This window comes from Takifugu flavidus, chromosome 13 (assembly GCF_003711565.1).
Source record: "Takifugu flavidus isolate HTHZ2018 chromosome 13, ASM371156v2, whole genome shotgun sequence".
Classification (NCBI taxonomy): domain Eukaryota; kingdom Metazoa; phylum Chordata; class Actinopteri; order Tetraodontiformes; family Tetraodontidae; genus Takifugu; species Takifugu flavidus.
Genome location: NC_079532.1, coordinates 7,412,879 through 7,437,669, shown reverse-complemented (window position 1 = coordinate 7,437,669; position 24,791 = coordinate 7,412,879). Strand labels below are relative to the sequence as shown.

Genomic DNA, 24,791 nt, shown 5'->3' with positions numbered 1-24,791 from the left:
CTCAGAGCATTCCTTCATCTTGAGGATTGTAAAAGGAACAAATGTAGCCATCTGAACTCGCACGATCCTCCAGAAATTTAAAGAAAATAAGCCTGTAGTCACACGAATATAATTCAGAATCTCCAAAAGCACAAAAAAAGACGGGGGACCCCACCTGTTGATCACTGGCCTCTCTCTTATCTGTATGGTGCTGAGCTCCTGGTTGTTTGTGCTTGGCAGGCTGAAGCTGCTCTTCTTCCTGTGGCGTCTTGAGCAGCATGAGCCGAGCCCGTGAGGCGAGGAGGACAGAGAGGACGACCGCGAGCCCGATTTGTTCATCACCGAGATCTCCAAGCAGTTCGACTGGAACGTCTGCTCGTCCACAAACTCGTGATTCTGCATTGGGAGGAGAGGGGGGGGAGAAAGAGAGAGAGTGGACATGAATCATCTGGCGTTACCGGCTCGACCAAACGAGGGTTAGACAGACAGAGAACATAATTCACAGCAAATTTGTTTAATTGTTGGGAAATGATTCATCGTGACATTTGGAATGTATGGAGCCAGCTGTCTATGTTAGGCGCCATCTGTGAAAATAGTCAGAAGTGTTATCCCTGCGACAGACGATCAAAACTTGAAGGTCACCATCGGCGTGTGTTTGGGCACCTGCCAGTAGGGGGCAGAGTGGCGCCGCGCGGCACCGATGCCCTCGGTTGTGCGTCCTTTCACACGCATCTGCTGTCTCGTTTGCATTAAACCAGCCATGTATAATGCACGACGTCAATGCAAAGGCGTCCATTGTCGCCTGCATGAAGTCTTTATCAGGCTTGGCAAACCTTTTACCGGCTTTATCTGCAATGCTGATTTACTCCCTGCCCGTGTGTTTGTAGAGCTGCAAGCACAGGACTCGTGTCACAGCCCGACATTAAAGAGGCTCTTACATCAATGAATTATAGATAAAGTAAAATTAAGTACAGTGCGCTTTTTTTTTGAATGGAACAATGTTAATAGCTGGCAGTGCTGTGTTATCTTTAGCATGCTACCGGAGAGGGAATTCAACATTTCCCATCCCTATTTAAAGCTATTTTTAGCTCGCGCTGCATAGGAAATGATTACACAGTTGTGCGTGGTTGAAAACAAATCACTTGGTTTCTATTTGCAGTGTTTTACACATAAGGAGATGATTTTTAAGATGAATGATCTACACAATTCTGTTTCTGTAACAAGAAAATGTCAGCGGTTCTGCGTCTTAATGGGATTTTTACCGTGGTTTTCTCCAGGCAGTGCAGCAGGTGATGGTGCTGGCTCTCAAAAGGGGGGTTGGGGACCCTCATCACCAGGGCCTGTCCTGCCTCCTTGGCAGCCTTGGAACAGACAAAGCAGAGGCATAAAACAGTGTAGATGGGGCGGCTTCTGTCGGAGCGTCAGAACGGAGGTTCAGGCAACAGCTAGTTCGGCGATGTGGTGGAGATCACAACGCAAAGCACTGGAAGTTGAAATGCTGATCTGTAACACGGCAGCCAGTCTACTGAGGACCTGGTGAGATGGGAATGCTTCAGAGATGCACAGAGACCGTTGATAGAAATGGTTTGGCCATTCTTTTGCTGATTTGATGAGGAAAACCAGAAAAGTCTAACTGGGACTGAGCTTATCTGAGTGCAACAGCAGCGGCACACCCAGACACAGATCGAACGGGATACGGCACAGATTCCAGACCACAACAACACTACACACTTTGATGAAGCTCTGCACGGCTCTGGGATGGAAGGTATGTCGTGTTAGTCTGCGCTACAACCTGGATGCTCTAGGAATAACACACCAAACACACAGCAGATCCAAAAAAAAAGACCCCAACAAAAAAAAAAAAAACAGAGTTTAGAGGAGATGCAGGCTGAGCCGACAGCGTCAATTGTGGGCCGACTGTCCAGGAAGCCTCTGGTTCCCTCCTTCCCCTCCAAACCCTGTTGAATAGACATGCAGAACTTGGTCATGAGTCAGTGTGACTGAGATGGCTGTAGTCCACCGGCCCCCCTGCTGAAAGGATGGGGAAGAGAGAGAGAGACAGAGAGAGAAAGTGTGTGTTTCTGTGAGTGTGTGAGTGTGTGTGTGTGTGTTGAGGAAGCATGTCAATGCTGCAGCTGGGTGGTGTGATGTAAGAGAGACGGCGACCACACTGAAGCACTGGAATGACAGCAAACCCTGTGCTGCAGCATGAGGACCCCCCCCATCCCCACCCCACTCTCACCCCCCTGTATGCGGTGGCACGGTCCCCCGAGCAGAGCGGCGTGCATGCGTCAGCGAGGCCCCGGTCAGTCAGCCCCCGAGCCGAAGCCCGGTCCCGTTACCTCCTCCAGTGAGTCGATCAGGAGCCCGTTTTGTTTGTAGCGCATATACGCATTAGTGCCCCGAATCTTCGCAGCACGGATTCTAGCGAGCCGAGTTTTCTGTTTGAACAAACAGACCTCTGTTTTAGCCCCCGACAGTTTGTCTGTCATGCTAATTGGCTCTGTCTCCCTCTAGCAGCCGCAGTATTTAGTCGGGAGCGGCCATGCTTAAACCTACCACAGGAAATTCTGCCTTAGCAAACACTTTTGGAAAGAAATTCACATATTGCTTCTGAAAAGCTGCTGACACTATAGTCTGAAGATCATTTGTTCAGTCACTGTCATACCCCCTCTTATTCCTCCGCCCCACTGAAATATATTTAAGAAAGTTTAGCCCACCCAACACACAACACAGGAACACAATAAAATATTAATATTCTGGAAGATAGCGTTTGCCCGGTCATTCTGTTACATGCGGATAAGCCAGAGAGAGAGAGAGAGAGAGAGAGAAGAGAGAGAGAGAGAGAGAGAGAGAGGAGGAAGAGGGAGGGTCAGTACCCTTTGGGCTCGTCGTTTCTCTGCCCGCTGGCTTTGGTGGTAGATGCGGCTGAAGTTCGACACTATCACAGGGACGGGCAGGGCGATGACCAGCACCCCGCTCAGGGAGCATATGGATCCAAACACCTTCCCCACGATGGTTTTTGGCACCATGTCGCCGTAGCTGAAACACAGAGAGCAGACGACACCACGCTCACGACACCGCGTTTGATCATCCCACGTCCTTTAATGCTATTTTTACCCGTCTTGAAATAGTTACAGTGACCCCGAATTCCTGCGGAACCTGAAAGCAGAAGTCACGTATTTGAAGCTGAAGTATTAAAGAATAAATAGAACTTTTCTGAAGTCTTCCTGGCCTACTTTCTACATGCTTTAGAGGCCCTGTTTCATATATAATTACTCACCTGCTGGCACCGGCTAATGCTTTCACATCACGACCAAAAGCGCTACGCATCCCTTGTGACCTTTGTTAGCTAAACAGCTTGTGAAAGGAACAGCGACTGGTATCACATCAGGTAAAGGCGAAACGAGAGGCGAGCGGTTTGATACGGCACTCTGGGGGGATTGTGTGAAGACGGGTAATTCATTTTAACGGCGTTTTAGACAATACTGTTCTGCATCTTGACAGCGATCGAATTAAATGGTGCGATGAGAGCAGAAACTAATCTGGCTTCTGAAGATGCTGCACATCTGTCCATCACACCATCTTTTCAGCCGGGCCGACTGGAGCGAATGGCTGCTGCGAATACCTGTTTCCTTTTGTGCCAATCTATTTTCCTTACTGCACATCACTGGGATTTTCCACAAGGCCAGGCAACAATAATACCGCCGCTATAAGCACGGGGAAACACAGTGATGGATGGAGGAGAGGACGGGATGAAGAAAGCGAAGGCGAAACACGCTGGAAAGCCGGGGAGCGCTTCAAAAGACAACTTTCTCCTCTGTGTTTACCAAAATAACAGCCATTGTTCTACTATCACGCCTTAAATTACACCTAGCAAAGACAAATTGTCACATAAAACCGAACGTCGGTGCCTCTTCGATCATCGTATACATTTCGAAAACATCCCCTTATAAAGCTACAGAAGATCACATTCAAGAACCAAAGGCACTGTAATTAATCTTTCTCTGTGTCAGCACTTTTCTCATTAGAAGCAATCAAAAAACAGAGCTGTTGCAGACTGAGAAACTAAGGGAAAGTCTTTGGGGACAGCACATTAGCTTTAGGGCATGAAGCCACCAACTACACGGCTGCAGCAGCTCTGATGTTGGCCTTTGCAAACCAGCACCTCCACCAGACTTTATTGTGTCCAGTGGTGTTTTTGCTGGTGCGGCTCCACCCAGCAGCTCCTCTCTGCATGTGCAAGGTCAAGAATACTGTCAGAAAAACTCTGATGGAGCTACAGGTTTTGATTAATATACATTTAAAGGGATCCCTTAAAGGGGAGGTTGTGATTTAATTGCACACTTTTAGCAGCGTCACCACTGCTAGCCTGCTGGAAATATTCAAACTCATCATTTTTGAAGCACTTTCCTAATTTTACACAGACTCAGATTGTATCATCAACTTAAAAAACTGCTTAAACGCCGAGATTTTCTGATGTCAAAGTGAACCGAGCATCGTTGGCACCAACGCCTCGTCGGCTGACAACAAACCAGGCTGATTCACCACGGCTGTTTCCGCTGGGTCGTGGTGCTTTGGTAAACCTCTGACGAGAAGATAACATGATTACAGTCCTTCGGTAAAGCCTAACTTTAGATTTGTTTCACAAATGCTAAAGACTTCCACCGCCAGCTGGAGCTAAGAACAAACCAAACGTTTAACTCCGAGCACACGCTCGTTATTTCAGATCTCTCCAAGGCAATTAAGAGCAGCAGGCTACCCCGTCTATTATGCCTATTATGCCTATAAACTAATCGAACATTACCTGCATGTTTACGAACGGCCCTCTGCAGACATTTCAGACCAAATGAATGATTCAGAGCGGGGATGTTCTCCTTGTCTCTCTCAGCCGTCTCCTCTGCGCTGCGGAGGCCCGGCGGTCCACAGGCTCGCAGGTGGCTGAGGCGAATGATCGAGAATGTAATGAGCAAATGACCTGAGAAGACCATTAGCTCCTGAGAATAAGATAAATGCAGGTAGGAAGGGACATCAGCATTGCTCAGCCGCCGTGACAGCGGCGCGTCTCTCAAGTGAGGCGGGGTAATGTGAATGTATCGCTACACGGGAGGTTGACTGTTTCATAAATGAAGTTGTCTAATGCCCGCCGCCGCCTCCTTGAGTCATTAGCCTGCGGTTTCCATCAGGTTGGGCCCGGCAGCCTCAGATCTCACCGAAGATGTAAAAGTGGACATTTTAATATCACGCTCGAAGGGTCTTCGTGTACAACAGTTTGCTTTCAACTTGAGTAATCTCACACAGATGTCATTAGTGTTACAGTTCATTACAGGTCAAGTCATTTTCCCCTGTAATCACTGACAACGCTTGACAGCAGGTGTCACTTACAGATTCCACAGGCACCGGTGAAAGCCTATTAAGGGATCCGGATAAAAAATACAGGGCAGCATTCCCTCACACAAACGTGGCTCCGATCGTTTGTTTTAATCCAGCGGGAGAGCTGGCGGGACGCTGCCGGATGGCGGAATAAGTCTGCACGCTCAACTGTGGGATGGGATGCACGGGAGCGTTGTCTCTGGGAAGCAAAGCATGGTGGTGGGCAGGTGAGGAGAGGGGAGCCGGCACACTCTGGAGAGCAGCACTAACAGTGATGGATGGTTCATAAGGGGGAGGCTGGGATACACAAAGCTCTGCCTCCCGCATGGCGGCAGGGCTACGAATTAACAGCTGCGCCAGATTAGAGCAATGTTCCTGCTTTGTTCCCGTTGTTTCTGACTAGCAGGTACCCACGTTCGCAACCCTGAGCTGACGCGGGCGAGACGCAAAGATGGATGACCAGATCCTTATCCGCCGCGCAGAGGAAGCAGAGGAGTGTCGGAATGACTGAGCATCAATTCCCCTGTTCCACCCACTTGAAGCCACGCTGTGCTCGCGCTCGCGCGGGTCTTAAATGAGCTTTTTGGAAACCTGCGCTGCGGCGAGGTGATAGCGAAGCCGGCCGCCGCCGAGGCTGCGCCGCGCAAGAAATGTCAGACTAAAAAGGATGTTTGAATTTCAGAAGTGCGGGATGAATGTCGCCGCCCTGACTTGGATAATAGAGCAATCAAAGATTCATGAGCCCTTCTATCAACCTGCAGGGCAGAGTTTGCGCGGCTGACCTTAAAAGCAACGCCAGAAAGCACCGCAGTGTTCCGTCAGGGGGGACAGGGACCGATCCCTGTACATGACCTCACCGCCCTGCGGCGAGCGCTGCCGGCCGGAGAGCAGGGACACGTCTGGGCATGCGCAAACACACACACACACACACACACACACACACACACACGACTAGAATTTGAAGGAGCACACACTCTTTTGTGGGTCTGCGAGGGGCGGGCGTGTGTGGGTTGGTTCAGTGCAAAGCCTTTAATTTGACATCTAGTTAAACCAAGCCCCCTTTCCTAAAAAAGCAATCTTGCGCCTTGATTGTCTTCCAGCACCCTGCGTCTGAAATCTGACTGCCATCTGGTCAGTGGGAAGCGAGAAAAAAACAACAGACGAGATATCTGGATGACTTTACCCACACGTCACTTGTTTATTTCTCCTTTAAAAGAGGAGGCTTTTTGTCCCCAATTAATAAAATGAAATAAAAATTGTTAACCTGACCTGCTGAGTGTGAAAAGTGCCAGCCGCAGCCATTGATTAAACACTTAAATAACAAATTTCTCTTTGCATAAATAAAAGCTTATTCCTATTTTTACTTCCCCGTAAGAAGCTGCGTGACTGCACCAGCTTCACACTCAGCAATAGAGCAAAAATCCACTTTAGCCAAACCATTAAAGAAAAAAACCATGTGATTTAAATTGGAACTAGGGATCTTCTATCAACATCTATCTTACATTGACCGTCATTGGTCGGGATCCTCACCACTGACGGGATAAAGAAAGCTCTCGTGTAAGAGTGGAATGCACTTTCTGATGAAATCAGGAAGGTCAAAAGCGACTCCCGGTGTCCCGGCCACTGACATGCCGGTGGAGATCCCAGCCAGCAGCTTAGCAGTGTTGACAATTAGGATTCCAGGAGGATTGTGACAGATCATTCAGCGGAGAGGCCCTTTCAGAGGAGCGTTAAATCCAATCATCCACCGCCACCTCTGTCATCACGTTCCAAGCTTCCACTTCCAACTGCAGCTTTGGCTACAAGAGCAACTCTCTGAAGATCGGACCGGGAACGTGCAGCCGCGACAGCGGGAACTAAAAGAAATGAGCTGCCACCGATCAAGGTCAAGGCGTTTAAATAAAGAAAAGGATCTGCGATGGAGTCGCGGATGGCGCGAACCCTCCTTTTTGAATCCATTAAAGACTGAATCTCATCAAACTGGACTTTGATCCACTCCACTTTGATATTTCACTGAGCAACGCTATGAAGCTAGTTTGATTAATACATTTTGATTCGTCAGCCGATTATAATCGAGACAAATTAAGTGCAGGCCGCTATCTCACGCACCATCTCTCCCAGTTGTTTCATGCCAGCAACTACTGGGGCAGCCTGTTATCTGGAAATCGGAATCTGAAATTAACTTCTTTCATGGGTATTTTGGGACTTTACATCACTCATCTTTGTTTTCCTCTTAATACGAGCGAGCAGATGAGGTCCTCGTGAGACGCACGCTGGCCGGACCGGCAGCTGTTGTGCGTGCACATGCTAACCTATGTCAGGCTATTTTAACTCTACTCACTTCTGCAGGAAAACAAGACGTTTGGCAGGGGTAAAACGCCAAGGTCGGCCCATTTTAGCTTGACAGTCGGTCTCTTCCCAACCTCTTCCCCGCCTTGTCCGTCCTCAGCACGTCTTTCATAATTCGAGCAATGCAGCTTTTCCGCGTGACCTTCAGCAGCCATCCTATCACACATCCGACTCCCTATCAGCCTTTCCAGGAGTAATTCACCAGCTCACTTTCACAGCTCAATGGTCTCTACATCATAGACAAGCCCTCCAAACCTGTGAGACCAAAAGCTATCAATTATTCTAAAACTACAACACTGTCACTAACTGTGCCAATCAAAAGTTGGTAATGACAGGGAGAGGCATTCAGAGCGGGACAGGTAGCAAGGTCAGGAGGGATTAGTCTGGTGTGGAGCAAACAAAAGGAATCTACTCATGAATGTTGTACTGAACCGAGTCAAATCAAGAACAGAGCAATCAAGGTTAGCGTGGTTAGAACCTTTCTTAGCGGTCCAACATCTGCACCGTGTGCCAAGCATATTAAACGCACACCCCCGACTGGAGTTTGCAACATGCTTAAATGCTCCTGCTAACTCGTCTGTGGCCGCTTGAAATCAGCTAGGAGGTAATAGTGAATGAGGAAGGTCAAAATAACTGGTTATAGTGGAACAAATTGGCTAAAGCAGGTGGTTCTAGGAGGACAGAGAGAGAAAGAGTTGTTCAACTGGGGAGAGAGGGCCTCAACTGACTGGTGAGGGTGGGAAAGAGGTTAAAATAACTAAAGAGAATATACAGCAGTGGGGTAGAAGGGGTTAAAAAAATTAACATTGTTGCATGTTCTGTTACACAGAGTTCTGTATGGAAGTTCTAATTCTTTTACATTCCCAAGGTGTGTAAAACGGTGGCCTCCGTCTGCGGGCCTGATGTGAAATATGAAGCCCCGGCTGAGGATGAGAGGGTGACAGAGTGGACACAGCATTAAAATCTTATCCAGGAACATGACACAGTGTGGAGGTGATGGAGCCTTACACTGGTCGGCTGGGAAAGGCTCCATTTGTTACGAATCACGACGTGGAGCAAATGGAGCAATCCTCTGCAACAATACGCACCTCTGTACCTTCTCCACAAGGCTGAGAGAGCACAATATTCATCGCTGCTGACAGTTAAATAATAGATGTACCCCCCAAAAAAATGTAATTTTCCTCCTGAACTCTATCATGCTCACACAAGTATGAATTTCGAATCTCGAGAAAATGGATTATCTTGCCTGCATGTCATAGAAGCATACTAACAAGTGACATGAAGATATACATTTGGCCCAGAATGTGTGTGTGTGTGTGTGTGTGTGTGTGTGTGTGTGTGTGTGCGTGCGTGCGTGTGTGTGTGTGTGGTGTGTGTGTGTGTGTGTGTGTGTGTGTGTGTGTGTGTGTGTGTGTGTGTGAGAGAGAGAGAGAGAGAAGACTGCAAGATTTATAGTGAGGACTGCAGAGGAGGTCTTGAGGGTGGTTATGTCAGAGCCCTTATAAAAAATTTAGTTTGTAAAAACAAGAAAGCAAAGGCTATTCACTTTTGTGCCGACGGGCATCATGAATCTGACCACCAAACAAGAAAAGACAAATGCAGAGCGCCGAGGTTGCTGCATGCACAGATGAACAACGGCGGGCGAAGCGCTGGGACGGAGGAAACCTCTCTGTTCTACCACATATTTGGATTATTGATAACTCCAACACAACACTGGTCTGGGGTTTGGTCAGTGTTCATTCAAATATTCAGCTCACCCTGTGAATCCTGGGGGGAACCAACAGTGTCAGACAGCCTGAGAGTTTCCTCCAGCCCTCTGGCGCGGCTACAGCGTGTAGCACTGCAGTGGGATACTCGGGGGAGACGCGCTGCGAGGCTGCGAGCTTCAAAAACACAATAAATGAGCATGATCTCCGACATGATCCCTAAACACCACGTATCATTCCCGATGTTCGGCGGTGCGTCTCTGGCTGCAGCCTCGGAGCACAAGATCCGCCAGGCTGCCTCTCTTGGGCTCAGGCAGCAAAGACCGATGGGATTAAGAGTGTGCAAGCTGATAGGGCTGCTCTGATGCTATCGCTCTGATATACATCATTACGGGTGGGGGGGGAGGAATCCCGCAGGTGCCGGGATTAGCCCGTTGGATTTTCACTGCAGGTGATAAGGAGGAGAAGAGGCTGGCAGAACTGTACAACATAATGGGGAGATGGGAGCGCAGAGATAGGGGGGAGCCAAAGGGATGCACTGGCAGGTGTAGCGTGTGTGGTGGGGAAAACCGAGCGCTCAAGTATGAGTGACTGTGAACAATAGCTACAGGGAAGGACAAGTTTGAGATAGGTGAACACTGCAGACTCGCCGCACAGACCACACTGATGAAATGCAGCAAGGCAGATGTGGGAGATTGCTTTGTATGCGTCCCACAGTGCCGCTGAAACCCAGTCCCCCATGATTTGTCAAAGGCGACGGTTTGACTGAAGGTTAACATGCGAGGCGCAACAAAAATGCCCATAAAACATGCGTGCCGACACGTCGGCCGGTGTCAGAGCGTCCCGAGCACAGATTCCCGGATGCACCTGCGTCGGTGTGTCTTGCAGTTTGACTCTGAACGTTCACCCCTTAAGGCCAGAGGAAGTCCTCTCTCTTATCCATACAGACATTGAAAAACCATATAGAATAATCCCTCACGTACAGCTCTGGCAAAGGCACCTCAGCACCCTCTCGCTCACATATCAAACATGTATTCCCTCAGCCTTCCAAATCCCAGCTTAACCCTCACCCTGCAGAACCATGGCAGCTAGTTATCACCATGGATTTGACATTAGCATGCACACCCGCTCTCATTTGGGAGATCTCCTTAAGAGTCAGGGGTGATAAAAGCTTTCCTCTCTACCGCTCTTCCATCGCTGACTTTGAGTCACCCTTCCTCTGCCTGGACCAGCCCGCCTCGAACTGCGAATCGGAGATGAAACGCTCCATTGTCTTTCTTTTTTCTTTTCCTTTTCTATCGGAGCCCCGCCTTGGCGTTATTCTTTTCTCCTGTCGTTCCCGTTTCTAAGTCTACACCTGCTGACACTTGAGAAACAACCGCTGCTTTATGCAGAAAAACCCCATTTTATCTGCACGCTCGCACAGGTCTTCCTGTAAAACGCAGCCAAATATCTCACTCTCCTGCTCACAAACAGCCCGAGCTTGAGGAACCGTAGATGGGCAGACACCGACATCGCTCTAATTCTAATTCCTTATTCTGTGTTTACGCATCTGTCTAAGGCTGTAGAGCCACAGGCTAAAAATATATTCCTATAACGTCAAGGAAATGCTTTGATAATGCAATTACGCCGCTCCATGGCTGCGTGGGGGGGGATGGGGGGCCAAGGAAGACGCAGGAGAGGCCGAGAGCACGAAGGGCGCTATCGCTGTGGATTACGGGAGAACGTGATAATAAAAGGAAATTAGAAGACGCTCAAAAGATTATGCTAACCAACTTCAGTCTGCTTTCCTTTTAGGTTCCATGAAAGAGAGCTTTGATCGAGCGGATGCTCAGAGTTGCAAATGTGGCATTTGGGTGTAAATGTAATGATGACTAACTCTGGTAATCTCCATGTCCATCAACGCATTGATTTTTAAAGCGCCGCAGGTCGTCATCGCACTGTTCACAGTCCCGACTTTGCACATTATGAGGTCGAACCCTCCATTTTTCCGCAACCGCTGTAAATTTCCAGCGCTGGAATTTAACAGCAGGCTCACATCCACGCGAGCAAGTCAGAGGCTTCTACGTCTTTCAACCATTAACGTCTAATTGCCTCTTTCTCTGTTTTTCTTTCTCTTTTCATACTCCAGCACCATTTGGGAGCGGCGATATCGGGCGCCGCATCATTAAGGTTGTTTTCACAGAGTATTCTGGAGAATAAAACTCCCGTTTCCCAGAGGAAACAGCGTTGAGCTGTCGCGCACGGGGCCGCGGACCCGACCCGCCGACCGCTGGGGCAGAGTGCGCGCGAGTATCTTTGACCTCTTTGACCTTTACGTTGCGGTCAGGTGAAGGGGAAGAGGGAAAGCGTGAAAGGTTTGGCGGATTAGTGCCTCTGTGTTGGAAAGGGGCACCGGTCCAGGATCCTCATCATGCTGACAGCAGATTAGTGCTCGGCGGTGCCAGAGCAGACGGCGCAAGATTAACTTTGATGTGCGATTCCACACAGAGCAGCCTCTGGATATATCGGCTTCCTCCACCAAATGGCCCCTTAACTCCGAGTCTGCAGCCTATCTGGGCTCTGCAGACAAAGGCTGCGTGAAGCGACGCCGACCAAACCATCAGCTCCTGTTTGTGTTTTTGAGTAGATTTGATTAACTTCATTGATCCTGTGAACTGCAGCGCTCAGCAGATGGCTCAGAGGGAGGGGAGCCATCAGGATAATTCAACCATACATAATAAATAAAAATAAATACCAGTAAAAGGTTGTAATTAAGGGTAAGTACGCGGGGCTGCTGCTGGCGTGTTCGACGTTAGCGTGTTACAAGTGACACGGCTGTCAGAAAGAGTCGTCGGTAGCGATTAATCAGTTCCAGGAAGATTTAAGGGTTCTCCAGAACAGCCCGATGAGTCATATTGAGCTGGCGCTAACAGATCTAATGTAATGGATCTGAAGGAGCTTTGTCAAGGGTGAGGAAGCGCTGATCACTGTGTAAAGCCCGGAACACTTGTAGCTGTGTCTCCTCGAGTCCTGAGACTAACCTCGTCCTCCACGCGTCTCTGCGGAGTTTATTGTTATGATGAGATGACTGATGTGGTTGTTTATCCATACGTTTTTATTTACAGCCCACGGGAGGCAGGAGGCGGAACGGGCCAAGAAAGATTCGCTGATCCAGAGAAATGGTTGAATCAAAGTCGTTGGTGGGTTTTTGTTGGACATTCTGGAATTTACCTGGAATTTAATTAAGACATTAGCACCACTCTGCCCCTGCTGCTGGGGTTTATTGTTTTTGTCACCAACCTTTATGAAAATGCAATTACAAATCACCTAATTACCCCATTATTTTGAGGTTTGGAAGCCAGAAATATAAACGTAAATACACGAGCATAATTGTAACTGGCGGTCACCCTTTTCACTGCTCGTCACCACAGTTAAAAGATAAAGTTTATTCAGTTTCCCGCTGCAGATGTCAAAAAACAATCTTCTCCCTTCAAAGCTTTTGCTTGATCCTGATCCGGCATGTCAGTCCATCTGTCGCCATGACAACTAGGCAAACGCTTATCTCTTTACAAATGGATCACTTCAAGGTCAAGAATTGCCTTTAAATGCTTAATTCTGGAGACATTTCCAGCCTTTAGGTACACATGGAAGAACCGACATATCAGGATAGAACTTGAATTTGAAATATTAATAGTTTTTAAGCCAAACAGGTCGAGTCCCTTTATCTTTAATTCCGTTCCTGTCCAAAATGTCTCCCGGACAAACCTGGAAGCACCTTCGGAATTCAATTGAGATGCCTTCAAATTATTTCTCACTTTGTAGTAATGACAGAATCCTTTAGAAAGAACGCTTTTGAAAGAAACAACAAAGGCAGAAATTCCAGTCATTTAGTTTGGGGGGTTGGGAAAAAAAAGAAGCCAAAGCAAAGCCTTCAAACTCTCGCAGCGAAACTGACGGGGCTAGCGAGGGCTGGGGTGAGACAGCGAGTGTTGCGGAGCGTGAAAATGTTCCGAGCGCTGGAGACAGTGTGGACCGCAGCCAGGCTGGTGACAACAGTCAGTCCAGATAACAGCAGGCACTGGGAACCAGCGAGAACCTGTGGGAAAGCACCGGAAAAAGCTGCTCTTCCAGCAGCTGCTGACTGCCCCCCCCCCCCCCCCCCCCCACCCAGGTCGGAGGGACGAGCCGCCGGCTGCGGCCAGATCCGCCATCCCAGCATCTGCAGAGCGCTGCTGCAGGCACATCGGGGAGGTCATTACTTTCCCCCGTCTCGCTCAATGAGTCGTCTCCTGTCAATTCAGAAAGTCGGAAAAACGGGAGGGGGCGGAACAACAACTGCGACAACACCCAAAGGTCATTTTGTCGATGGAAATTGGTCTCGCGACCGCGCAATCTATCGGTCATCAACGGGGGGCTATTGCTGTGTCCGCGTTTACAGCTGGAATCTGAGCTCCAGTGACCCCAGGCCAGTATGGATGTGGGGTGGGGGGGCGCAGGTGTAGAGGGAGAGACAACTCCCATAATTTATAACTTCATCATCGGTGGACAGGCCTGATGAATAACCAGGCTGAGACTCTGAAGGTGGGCGGAGCCACAGAAGGCACAGGCCGTCCTGAGCGTTAACAATCGCGAGTGAATGAAGGTTATTCATTTTAATCACAGCCCTGCATGCCCTCCCCCCGCTGTCCCAGGGGGTTGCTATATTTAAGCACTTTTTTCATTCCTTCTCCCTTTTTTCGGTCCTGGCTGATGGCAGAGCAATTGCTTTGTGGGACGTCTGCCCTTGAAGATCCCGACAACAGAAGGAGATATTTATACGATGCAGCGATCTGCGTTCTATTTAACACTTTCCTCTGTGATTGCGGGGAAATTAAATCACGCTACCTGCTGTAAAACCGTATGCGTGGGTGTGTTTTAACACGTTTCCGATGTAAAACAGAAGCAATTCGGTTACTTTGCTGCTCTCCAAGATTAGCCGTCGGTCCTGAGGGACCAGGAAAGCTTCGGAACATTCGTCCCCCATCCCTCCCATTCACCTGCTTCCTAATTGGACTTTTCCATCTGGCGAGGGCCGCAAATTGTCTTCCGGGGATGCTACAGCTAAAATATCATATCAAACACAACAAATGCACCGGGGACAATCGTCTTGGAGAGCTGCCACGCCGGTCTGCGCATACGGGCCTCTGTGAGATACAATAAAGTCCGGCAGCCTGGAGACAGACGCTCCAGCACACGGCGAACTCCCGCGGCAGGGAGGGCTGCGTTTGGAAAAATAATCTGCAACCCAGCGTATCTGTCAGCGGCGTCTGACACACTTTAATCCGAATTATTTCACCAGATGTCAGCGCTGATGGGTGGCCGGACGACCGTGTCAGTGGTATCGACTGTGCGCGTCATCCTGACAAATGTTTTACCTCTGCGGTCCCCGGAGGTGTCGAGCAAACACACGGAAAGTCTGAAAACTTTGGATTCTCGTCCACTTGGCGCTCGCCGCCGTTAATGACATGGGAAATTGCGTTCGGCGAACTCGTCGCGCTTTACATCCCATTGACGGGGAGTTGAATACTCAAGAGTGAGCGGTGGGATGGGTGGCGGCGTGTCTGTGGTGATGATTACAGCCCATTAACTTTGATGGATGCAATTTTGCAGAGAAGGGGATGGGAGTTGGAACGACAGGCAACGTAGTAGTTTCCTGTCACCGGCATGTGTAAACAAAATCGCGAGGAAAAGACCCCGGAGCACTTAACTCTAAAAATATTCATACAAAATTGATTTGGGGATCAGAAAGACACCGCGTCACCTTTGGAGGTAATTGAACGGATAATGTTGGATCCAACCCGGATAACCTGAGGATGTTCACGCGTGATTCCTCCGTGTCCTCCAGAAGACGAGCAAGGGCCAAAGGACTCCACATCAGCCCAGCTGATCATTCAGGAACGTTTATCCTGTGGTGGCATGCGTGCGTGCGTGCGTGCGTGCGTGCGTGCGTGCGAAGCTTTACCTGCACCGTTTTTTCTGTTTGGCTCAGCTACAGACGGACACTCCGTTCCTCTGTGGTCATTATGTAGAGATAAGGCCCCATATGCCAAAAATCTGACTCTTAAGCTCCTCCACGGGGATTACGGACAATTGGGGAAAACACAAATCACCAACAACTGTTTGCGGTTTTCTACTAATGCCTTGAAAAAAGGAAGCGAAAATCCGCACGTGGAAATGGAAAATTAAGCACTCGGAATACGTCGGAGTAGAACGACATGAAAGCTGCAACTCTTTGAGGTTGGGAATGAACCACTTTAAAAAAAAAAGTTACCTACACCAGCATTTATCTGAGTTAAAGCTTTAAATTTTTAGGTCAGCTGACAGAAAAGGATCCGGATTTGCCTCCTTCTATTTAAATGTTTGACTTTAATATGCTTACCTGGTGTCACCTTGCTAGCTGTTAGCCTGCTCTGACCCCTGGGCGGTGGGCCGTACGTGCATCCTTACAGTTCCCAGAGCTGTGTGTAGATTTATCACGTCTTTCATTTCTTTCCACTGTAACAATAATATTAAAGGTTTGCTTTGCTGTTGATTCCATCTTGCTTTGAAGGTTTCCAGGGTGATTTATGACACACAGGTGAGAGCGATTGTTCTGACTGCAAGCACACCTGAAGGTGACCATGGTGCCAGATAGCCGATGGGCAGGTAGTTTGGATAAAAACAGACGCCCTGGCTCTGCGGTTGGGATGGATTTTCACAGGCGTATGGAGGCATTATTTGATTATTGGATTTGCGGAGGATGTTTTGGTGGTTGTGAAGCTTTAAAAAATGAATTTCCAAACGGCGTATTGTGTCACTTTGTACCATTCAAGGTACGACACAATTACATCAAACTGCTCTGCCTCATGTTTCAACACGTGATATGTTGTTATAATTAATAGCTTTGAATATTTTTAGGTCATGCGGCTACGGAGTGAAGTTCCTACTGACAGCACTTAAAATTAGAAGCAATTTTAGGACGCACCACACAAGGATACGAGCTGAATGCTAATATCTGCATGCTAACAGGAGGAGAATACCAAGATGCTCACTACTAAGATGCAGGAGTCATGTTTTCTGCACGGCAGGATGGTTCCTAATGAGTGGCACAAACAGAGTGCAGGTAGGAAGGATGAAATATCCTGGACAATTATTTTAAACGCTTCAGAAAAGATGGTCATAAAAGATGAATTAACAATATGAAGAAATGGAGGAAACATCCTTCAGAGAGCACAAATATTCCTCCCGAATTTCAAACATCTTTCTTGGGAACGGTTGGCAGAAATTTCACGACTCCGTCAACAAGATCGGTAGTTTCCCTCTTGGAAAATGAAACAAAAATCCATTAAAAGTTGTAGACTTTAGTCAGTCTGAGGGAAAGTGTTGAGTGTCAGAAACACATTTTCCATTTGCAGCAGGACACCATTATATGACTAAAAAAAACCGCCGCCGCCTGCTAATGCAAAAAAAATGGAGACCGCTGTAGTTTATCACTTTAGGGGTTGTAAATCACACAGAAATATAGACAAAAGACAGATACATGGGGCCAGTTTACGGGGACGGAGCCCAGTAAAAGTGTCATCACCGTTTCTTTTTGCAGAGCTTTAATGTTCACTCCTTGTTGAGATGGAGCGGAGCGTGGATTTAATACTGCGATCATTCTTTAAGACCAGAATTTGTGGTAATCCTATTGCATCACATGTTATGTGTAATTGGAATTTGAAGACAACCACTGTCCGGTAGGAAGTGAAGTCCACATCCGTTACGACCGCAGTGCTGCTGGTCAGCAGGCTAGCAAACATTTGTTTGTCTGATGGCTTTAGCACGTAGCAAATTAGCAGGGGGATCTGTTAAGGACATGGCCCTGACGCACCAGCCGCCCTCACAACACCATCAATCCATCTGAGACCACATGGGGACGGTAAAGAAGATGAAACTGAAGAAAAATATTGAGACTGCAGTGGCAACAGAGACCCACACATGCGTGAGGAATTGGATTAAGGTGAAAGGGAAATATATAGCCCCCGGAGCACAGGCCCTGCTTGGTTCCTGTTTGACCAAATGGCCTACATTAGGTGATATATTTGGCTATTTATAGAAGCTGGGGCGGGCAGGAAACAGCTGCCATGCGTCAGGGTGACAAGCTGACATCCTTCTTCTCAGCAGGACCTCCCTGCCGGCAGATAGAGAGGAAGCTCTTTATACCTAAACTGAAACGGGACGCAGCCTCTTATCATTCATACAGCGTACAGAAACTAATAATCCACGCACCCTGTGGCAAAGACTCAACAATGAAACTGGGTTAACAGTGGCTAGAATGGGCAGCCCAGCGTGGAGCCGCACTCTCGGCTCTCTACAGACATCTGCGCTCTGCCTTTACAGCAAACACTGCGGCTTTCATTAAAGTGGAATCAGTATTGATCACGAGGGCCTTTTATTGTGGAATGCTGGTGCGAGATTCACCAGAACGTACAGAGGAGCGGAGCCTTAAGCCGAGCGCAATCAATATTCATGATTTCGCCATGAAGCCTCTCACGTTCCGGCATACCGGTGAGCCTTGAAGTGGGGTTTCGAACAAAGCGCCAACGTGCCGCTGTCTTTAAGGTCGTTGACAAACTATGGCTTGTTTATCGCCGCCACGTGATGCGATAGCCTTTATCGCATCGCTCTGCATCGGCGTTACGCAACCTTGTGAATTCCTCGCTGCTGGGCTCACACCAGAGACTGATGATGGCTGTTAGCTATAATCTCTGAAGCGCTGCTGATCACAGATGTTGGTCTGTTGGCTGAGGGGCATTTTTGATAGAGAGACAAACGTCTGGGGAGGAGGCGCCACAGTCTGGCATCACAAAAGGCTGGCGTTGTTTCAGGAATCTGCATTTACCACACTGTCCCATGGTCCTAATGGGGGAAAGGGGCGGGGTGATGAAGCTCCTTTACACTGCTCTCAATGACAGAGGGGGCTATCATCACTTCACTCCACCTGTGCTGCAGATATGGAGGTCAACCGTAGCTGCTCTGGGTCTGGGAATCGCAGCATAATGAGGCTATAGGTCAATGTTTACCATAGTAATAGTGGCGCCTAAAAATAGACGGACAACTGTTTCTCCTTCAACCGGCACTCATTACATGAAGATGCATGGATGGGTCTGTTGTTCACGCGTGCTCCAAGTGAGCGGGTCAAAACGTGACACAATGGACGCCAGTGACGGGCCTATTTTGGGCCTCGTAATTCATTTATTAAAATAATAACATGTGACCGCGATGGAATCAGGTCTCTCCTGCGTTGGAGTGATGATTAGTTTTCTGACCTTACCTTAATGTGCACAAAGGGAACTGGGCCGTTCTCAAACTTGAAACCACATATAACTGCAGTCGGTACCACTGTAGAATTTAAAGTGAGAAGCAAGTGAAAGAGATCAAATTAAGCACGGGGCTGTGGGGAGAAAACAATCCTTACATAATGGAGCTCAAGGACCTCAGCTAATCTGATAAGTTGGTTTATTCCCTTTCTCACAAAAATGAACAATTTAAAGATAAACAACCTTTAAAGCCGGAGTTTCTGCTTTATATTTGCTGGGACTGATGTGGTAAACTGAACAGGAGCAGGAAAATACTGCAGCTCGCTCTCTGGCCACGCTTCTTGCCTCATTTAAGGGCACAATCAGCCAATCCAGCCAGCGCGATGTTTGGCGAGCTGTCAGTCAAGCGTTCGCTCGCTGTTGCTCACAGTAAAATCCGTTTCGCTGCGAACATGACAGCACTGATAGGAAGCCCAGAGACCAAGAGCAGGACTCCGCAGAGGCGAAGAGTATGATGCAGACTGCTGAAATACAGCAGCCAGAAGGGCAAACTCCAACAATTGTGTTTGACGGGTTGGTGGGAAACGATGAAGCTGAAGGAGAGACCTGCTGAAGCTCTATTTGCATGTTGGACGGTCTCATCCAAGGTCTCCTCCTCACAGGCACGCTATCTGGGCGTGCACATTAAACCTCCTTTAACAGTACTACTGGAAGCCATTATCATTGATCAGCATCACATGCTGAGGAAGCGGTGAATTTACACTGCACTTTCCTTTTTTTTTTAAAGATCTATGCATCTTATGGGCTTTTTTCCTTCCTCTTTATCTTCAAGCGATACCACAGTGAGAATGCTGCTTTCACAGCTGCTCCAGCTGGTTTTTGTTCTCCCAGCCTCTCAGATAAGCATTTCTGTGAGTGGTAGCTTTTCTACCTCTGCGTCTCCTGATTGACCCCTGTGAGTGTGAATTTCTGGATGGAGCTACGGAGCAGAACCAGGCAGGGGATAAAGCTGTGTGGATCTGAGCTTCCTGCTCGATTCCCAGAAGTTACAGATTGCAGCTTTGGGTCTGAGATCCTTGCCAAACTGGAGTTCACACAGTACTGATTAGGCTGATTACTGCCAGATAACTCGATATTTCACAAGCTGCGCGGTTCCCTCGCAGTGAGAGGCGACTGCGTATGTCCTGGGTCTGATTCCCGGCTGGGTGTCGGGCGGATTCCTTCTCCGGCAGCCTCCGATATTCTAATGACACACAAGTCAGTAATCTTGTGCGTCGTGTGATGAACGTGCGATCTCATCAGGGTGTACCTCACCCCTGCTGGGACAGACTCCAGCTCCATTTACAAGCCCGTATAGAGTAAATGGTGGCAGATAACGAATGGATCTTTCAATCCGACACTGGCTCATTAGCAGCAAAGCATTCTAGGCTTTCCTAAATGTTCCTAATTCCAAATGAGGATAGTATAATAGAACCTGTGGTGGAAAAGTTGTGAGATCTGCATGTAAGTATGGGGGGAGGTGGAAAAGAGGGGAAATTGGACAAAATTCAGTCGATTCACTACAATAATAATAAGAAAAATTTGATTTAACGCAGTTTAAATCATTTTAATGGTAGAATTGATGTTTTAACCCCCCTAAAAAGACATTTAAAAAATATCTCCAAAAATGCAATATAGTTCACATGCATGTTGTTGGTGTCAGGGACCTCTCGGGACCTCTGGGAGTCTATTTATATGGTCAAAATATTGCCCCTTCTGTTCCGCCTGAGTAAAAAGGGGAAAAACAAATGAGGGAGGCATCCTCCTTTTTCTCGCCCAGTTTTCCAGAGGGAGATTCATAGGACTACAAGCGTGGCTGACAGCCGGATTTGAGTCATTTGTTTGTTCTTGTCCCACATTTGAGAAGCCACATATTAAGTTTAACATCATATTCCAACATTAATGATGCTCCGAAATGCACTTTTGGACTCGTAACATCAACGCTGCAGCGTAACTTTAGGTATCGCTTCAATATAAACACCACTGGCCACTTTTATTGTCTTTTTACTTTGGATCATTTTTGTGTGAATTATTTTTTTTTCCACCCCTCTGGCTGTGCTGGGGGTGCGTGTCGTCATGGCAACAGCACGGCATACAATCAAATGTACAGAGGAAGATTTAAGTGGCACAAAGACACAATGAGCAAAAGCCTTCGGTGTAGCTTTGGAAACTGAGTGTTGCTGCTGGTGGTAAACATGTAAAGGCTGCACCTGTTTGAGACACTAACAGAAGGATTAGTGCTCAGAAAGCTGCCTTCTTTAGATCCTGTTGGCATAATTGCATGGATCCAATGCAACAAGAATCCACTTTGAGTGAGCTACTATTATACAAATGAAGTGATGAGAAAGCATTATGTGTGTCGGCATACCAATCTTCATGCCCAGACAAGCCGTTTTCATCTCTATGTAAATGCCCCGTATGTAAATAAGCTGCGCAGCACTTGAGGGGGAGATAGCTGATGGGCTTATGCTGATCATTTGGATACTATTTGATCTGGACTGCTTTTACTGCAGCTGACAACATATCAACTTTCAAAATCCGACAACGGGCGGATGATGGGAAAATCCAGCACATTTCGTTCCTCCTCTGGAAGCAGGGGGAAGGTTTTTGGACCGTGATCTGATTGGATGGAAGCGGAGCCGGGCAGAGCAAGTGGTTCCTTACCACAATGAAATTGAAGCGGTGTGTTTTTCTCACATATCTCCTCCCTTTGCTGTTGCAGTGATGCTGCATTCATTCAGAGTAACTTTAATCTTGGTCTAGAAGATTCCATTAATCTTTGAGGTTGCTCACAATACAAAGAAGATAGAAAATGCTGAGTGGTGTAAAAAATGAAACCCACTGATGGCATATTTTATGTCGTGCCACAGTGCTACCCAGCCCTGAGTGCGGAACATGCTAGTCTATTTCCCTGCTTAATGCAGCACATTCAGAGTGAATTAATGAAGCCCCCCCCCCCTTTCCCATGTGGAATGGCTCTTATTGGTGCTGCCTCGAAGACGGTTGTCAAAGAAATCGAATCAAATGCAGGGACAGCCATTTTGTCCTTGCCATATAGATTATTTATCAATCCCACCATCCGCAGTGATGCATGCCTGCTTTTAGAGTCAGTTCACACACACACACACACACATGCACACACATGCACACACACACACACCATCCTCATATCAACACTCCAGCTGGCTGCAATCGGTTCTTTACTTCAGGGTTCACCGACCACAAATTTCTTTTTGACGGCAGATTATTCAATAAGGATAAATCATAACTAGGCTCAATAAGTAACGTTCAAGTTCCTTCCTCCTGGATCACATCGATCAAAATGGAGACGTTCACCAATCACACCTCCAACCTGCTCCTTAAAACCTCCAGCGGCCGCTGGAAAGTTCTTTCAGAAAACAAAAGGGAAACGCAGGTTTGGATCAAAAGGAATGCATCTGAATGCATCGCCGGTGCTGGTGCTGCTGCTCACGGTGATCCGGATCTCCGAGGAAGAACCGCTGCCCTGTCCCAACCCTGAACTCACGCTCCACCATTTCCCAGTCATTTGCATGGGCAGAATGGCGCTCAGGTTCCCCTCATTAAGTCACCTGTCACTTCAGGACTATTATACAGCCTCATATTAGCATCACCTCTTCCCTCCCAATAAAGCGAGAGGAGAAGCAACGTGAGCTTACAGGATAACGGCAGCCTACACAACTCGCATCAGCCTCTTCTGCTTTTCACAATAATACATCACACGGCTCATAATGGATCGCTGATTTTCATAATGCGCGTTACCTACACAACGCCAAGGGTTGTAATGTATTCTCCTGAAAACATTACAAGCTTTGGAGTACATAATCAAACCCACCAAATGTTCTCACTGTGTCGTGTTCACAAACAACAAAAAAAAAGTGCGAATCCTCTGCGTTGGCTGCCAGGGGGAACGGGAGTTATCCAATCACATGACTTCTGTATCATCAAGAATTCATTTGTTATCTCTTGGGCCCAGCTACAGAAAAGGCCCTGCAGATTATTCCTGTAAATTTAAATTACATTTGACATGCAGCAGCGTTTGGACTTCAAAAAGCTTCACCGAGCTCCACAAAGACGTGCAGATTGTACAGTTCGCACTGTAGGCTTGGATTTCCTTGAGGTCGAGGTGTCAGCACAGGCAACCAGTCACCGTGGTTACATTTCTGGTGGTTTATGAGCCTGACAGTGACCCCTGTGTCTGTTAACCTTCCCTTTTCTATCCCATAAATCCTATCCAGGGAGGGTTATGTGGCTCAGTCAAACCTTTTCAGCCATATTTGGTGGGTGGAGCTGCGGGACGTGGTGATAAATGTTGCATTTGGTGAGTAACTGCAGAGTGCAGCTGCCTTTGTCGCCCCATACAACAGTGCGCACCGTAAATGTCACAATAAATCAGTAATTAGAATCATTCCTGTAGCGCCGTCCTGACCCAGGAGCCGAAAGAGGCATATTGACACCAAGATTCAGATTGAAAAGCGAGCCTGCTCAGTTGGGTTTGTCTATCAAATCAGGTGATGCCCGTTTGTTTCTGGACAAACGTATCTGCCAGGCTAAACCCCGTCCTCCGCGCTCCCCTTCCCTTGTGGGTTGCGCTTGACTTCCACCATTTTCACAGCTGCTCTCAGCAGTGCACTCCATTACACCTTAAATCACTTAAAAGATCTGAAGCACCAAAAACTCCCTCTGCAGCTAATTCAGCCTGACTTTGGTGACCAGAAAAAGAGGGGGAAAGAAAACTCTGCAGCACCACATTCCTGACCAGTAAAGCAGCATCGCAATATAGTAAATAGGCAATGGAGAAATCCAGTTACGAATTTATAATCCCAGTCCGTTGTGCCTTTTTTTCAAAGACCTTGCAAAACACAGAGCCGCAGATACAAATCTCATATCTTGCACCGTCGCACAGTCCCTTGCAAAGTCGGCAGGCGCATTCTGACAGAGGCAGATTATTCTCTGTCATAAAACAGCCGCAGAGATTAGGCTCAATAAATATGGAGGGATAAGAGGGTCCTGTCCTGTGTTTGGTGGCACATAGTTGTAGACACACAGAGGTGTGACACGCAGCTGCACAGTGCTATTGATTCTCCGCCGGTCTCCAGGCGCCCTTCCCTTTCATTCAGGCTGCCTGCCAAGTGGCTCTGAACAGCAGCCCCTGCTCTCCCAATGTCTGCACGTCTGCTTAAGCACAATCAATGGGCCATCAGCAGGGGATAGAATGCAAGGCACTGTCTTTATTTCCACAGGACATAAGTCAGGAAAATTGAAAATACATGTAGTGGAAAGGCTCCGTGATATCATAGTCATAAGGCATCATTGACTACTAGACCCCGAGTGCTCTAAATGGAGGTTCCCTCCAGTCACAGCCCCGCTAGTCTTTAAAGACCCTTTTTACAACCAAATAAAGGGACTGCCAAGACACCCTCATCATAAAACCACTAAAGTCTTGTAGCAATTTGTTGGATGTGTATCAATTTCTCTGCGTTCAGATGGCCGATGAGTATTTGAAGGTCACGTGACTGTAAGGGTGCGTGACATTTCCGAGGCACACCTGAAGACAACGCGGGATGTCTCGGCATCCTGCAAGAGTCCAAGTTCTCCTGAGCGGCAGTCATCTATGCAGCATTCTGCACCACTGCAAGACTTCCACAGAGATGCACCCATAAAATGCTGCACGCACACGTCACAGCGGCTTCCAAATCCATCTTAGGCACCACAAAGGGGTTTCCGAGCTGAATGCAGCAGCATCTTTGTTGCTCCCCGAAGATAAATAATGGACCTTCTTACAAAACTCATCTTTCAACTGTGCTGTGAATGTAAATGAAAAGAACAGCCATGTTAGCATCATGTTTGATGTGGCAGCTTCAATCACCACATCACGCATATCACTGATTATGCACTCATGGTCATTTAGAGGATGAGTGGTGGTTCGAATGGTATTGAACGAGCACAGAGGGGAGCCTTGTATGCCATTAAGAAGACAGAAAATCCACTAACTCGTGTCACCCGCAGCAAAACGGTAAATAGA

At 47.8% G+C, this 24,791-nt stretch overlaps 1 protein-coding gene across 2 annotated transcripts in view; it reads right to left on the bottom strand.

Moving 5' to 3' along the window:
• Window positions 1–24,791, bottom strand: part of LOC130536670 (potassium voltage-gated channel subfamily D member 2-like) — a 30,384-nt gene that overhangs the window by 2,012 nt on the left and 3,581 nt on the right. The window contains exons 3-6 of one of the 2 annotated variants that reach the window (XM_057052785.1): window positions 2,859–3,021; window positions 2,322–2,420; window positions 1,242–1,340; window positions 155–375 (exon numbers count right to left, since the gene is read on the bottom strand). In XM_057052785.1, the coding sequence (XP_056908765.1) occupies window positions 155–375; window positions 1,242–1,340; window positions 2,322–2,420; window positions 2,859–3,021 (582 nt within the window). The remainder of the gene's footprint in view (window positions 1–154; window positions 376–1,241; window positions 1,341–2,321; window positions 2,421–2,858; window positions 3,022–24,791) is intronic. The other variant, XM_057052786.1, reaches the window with a different exon arrangement.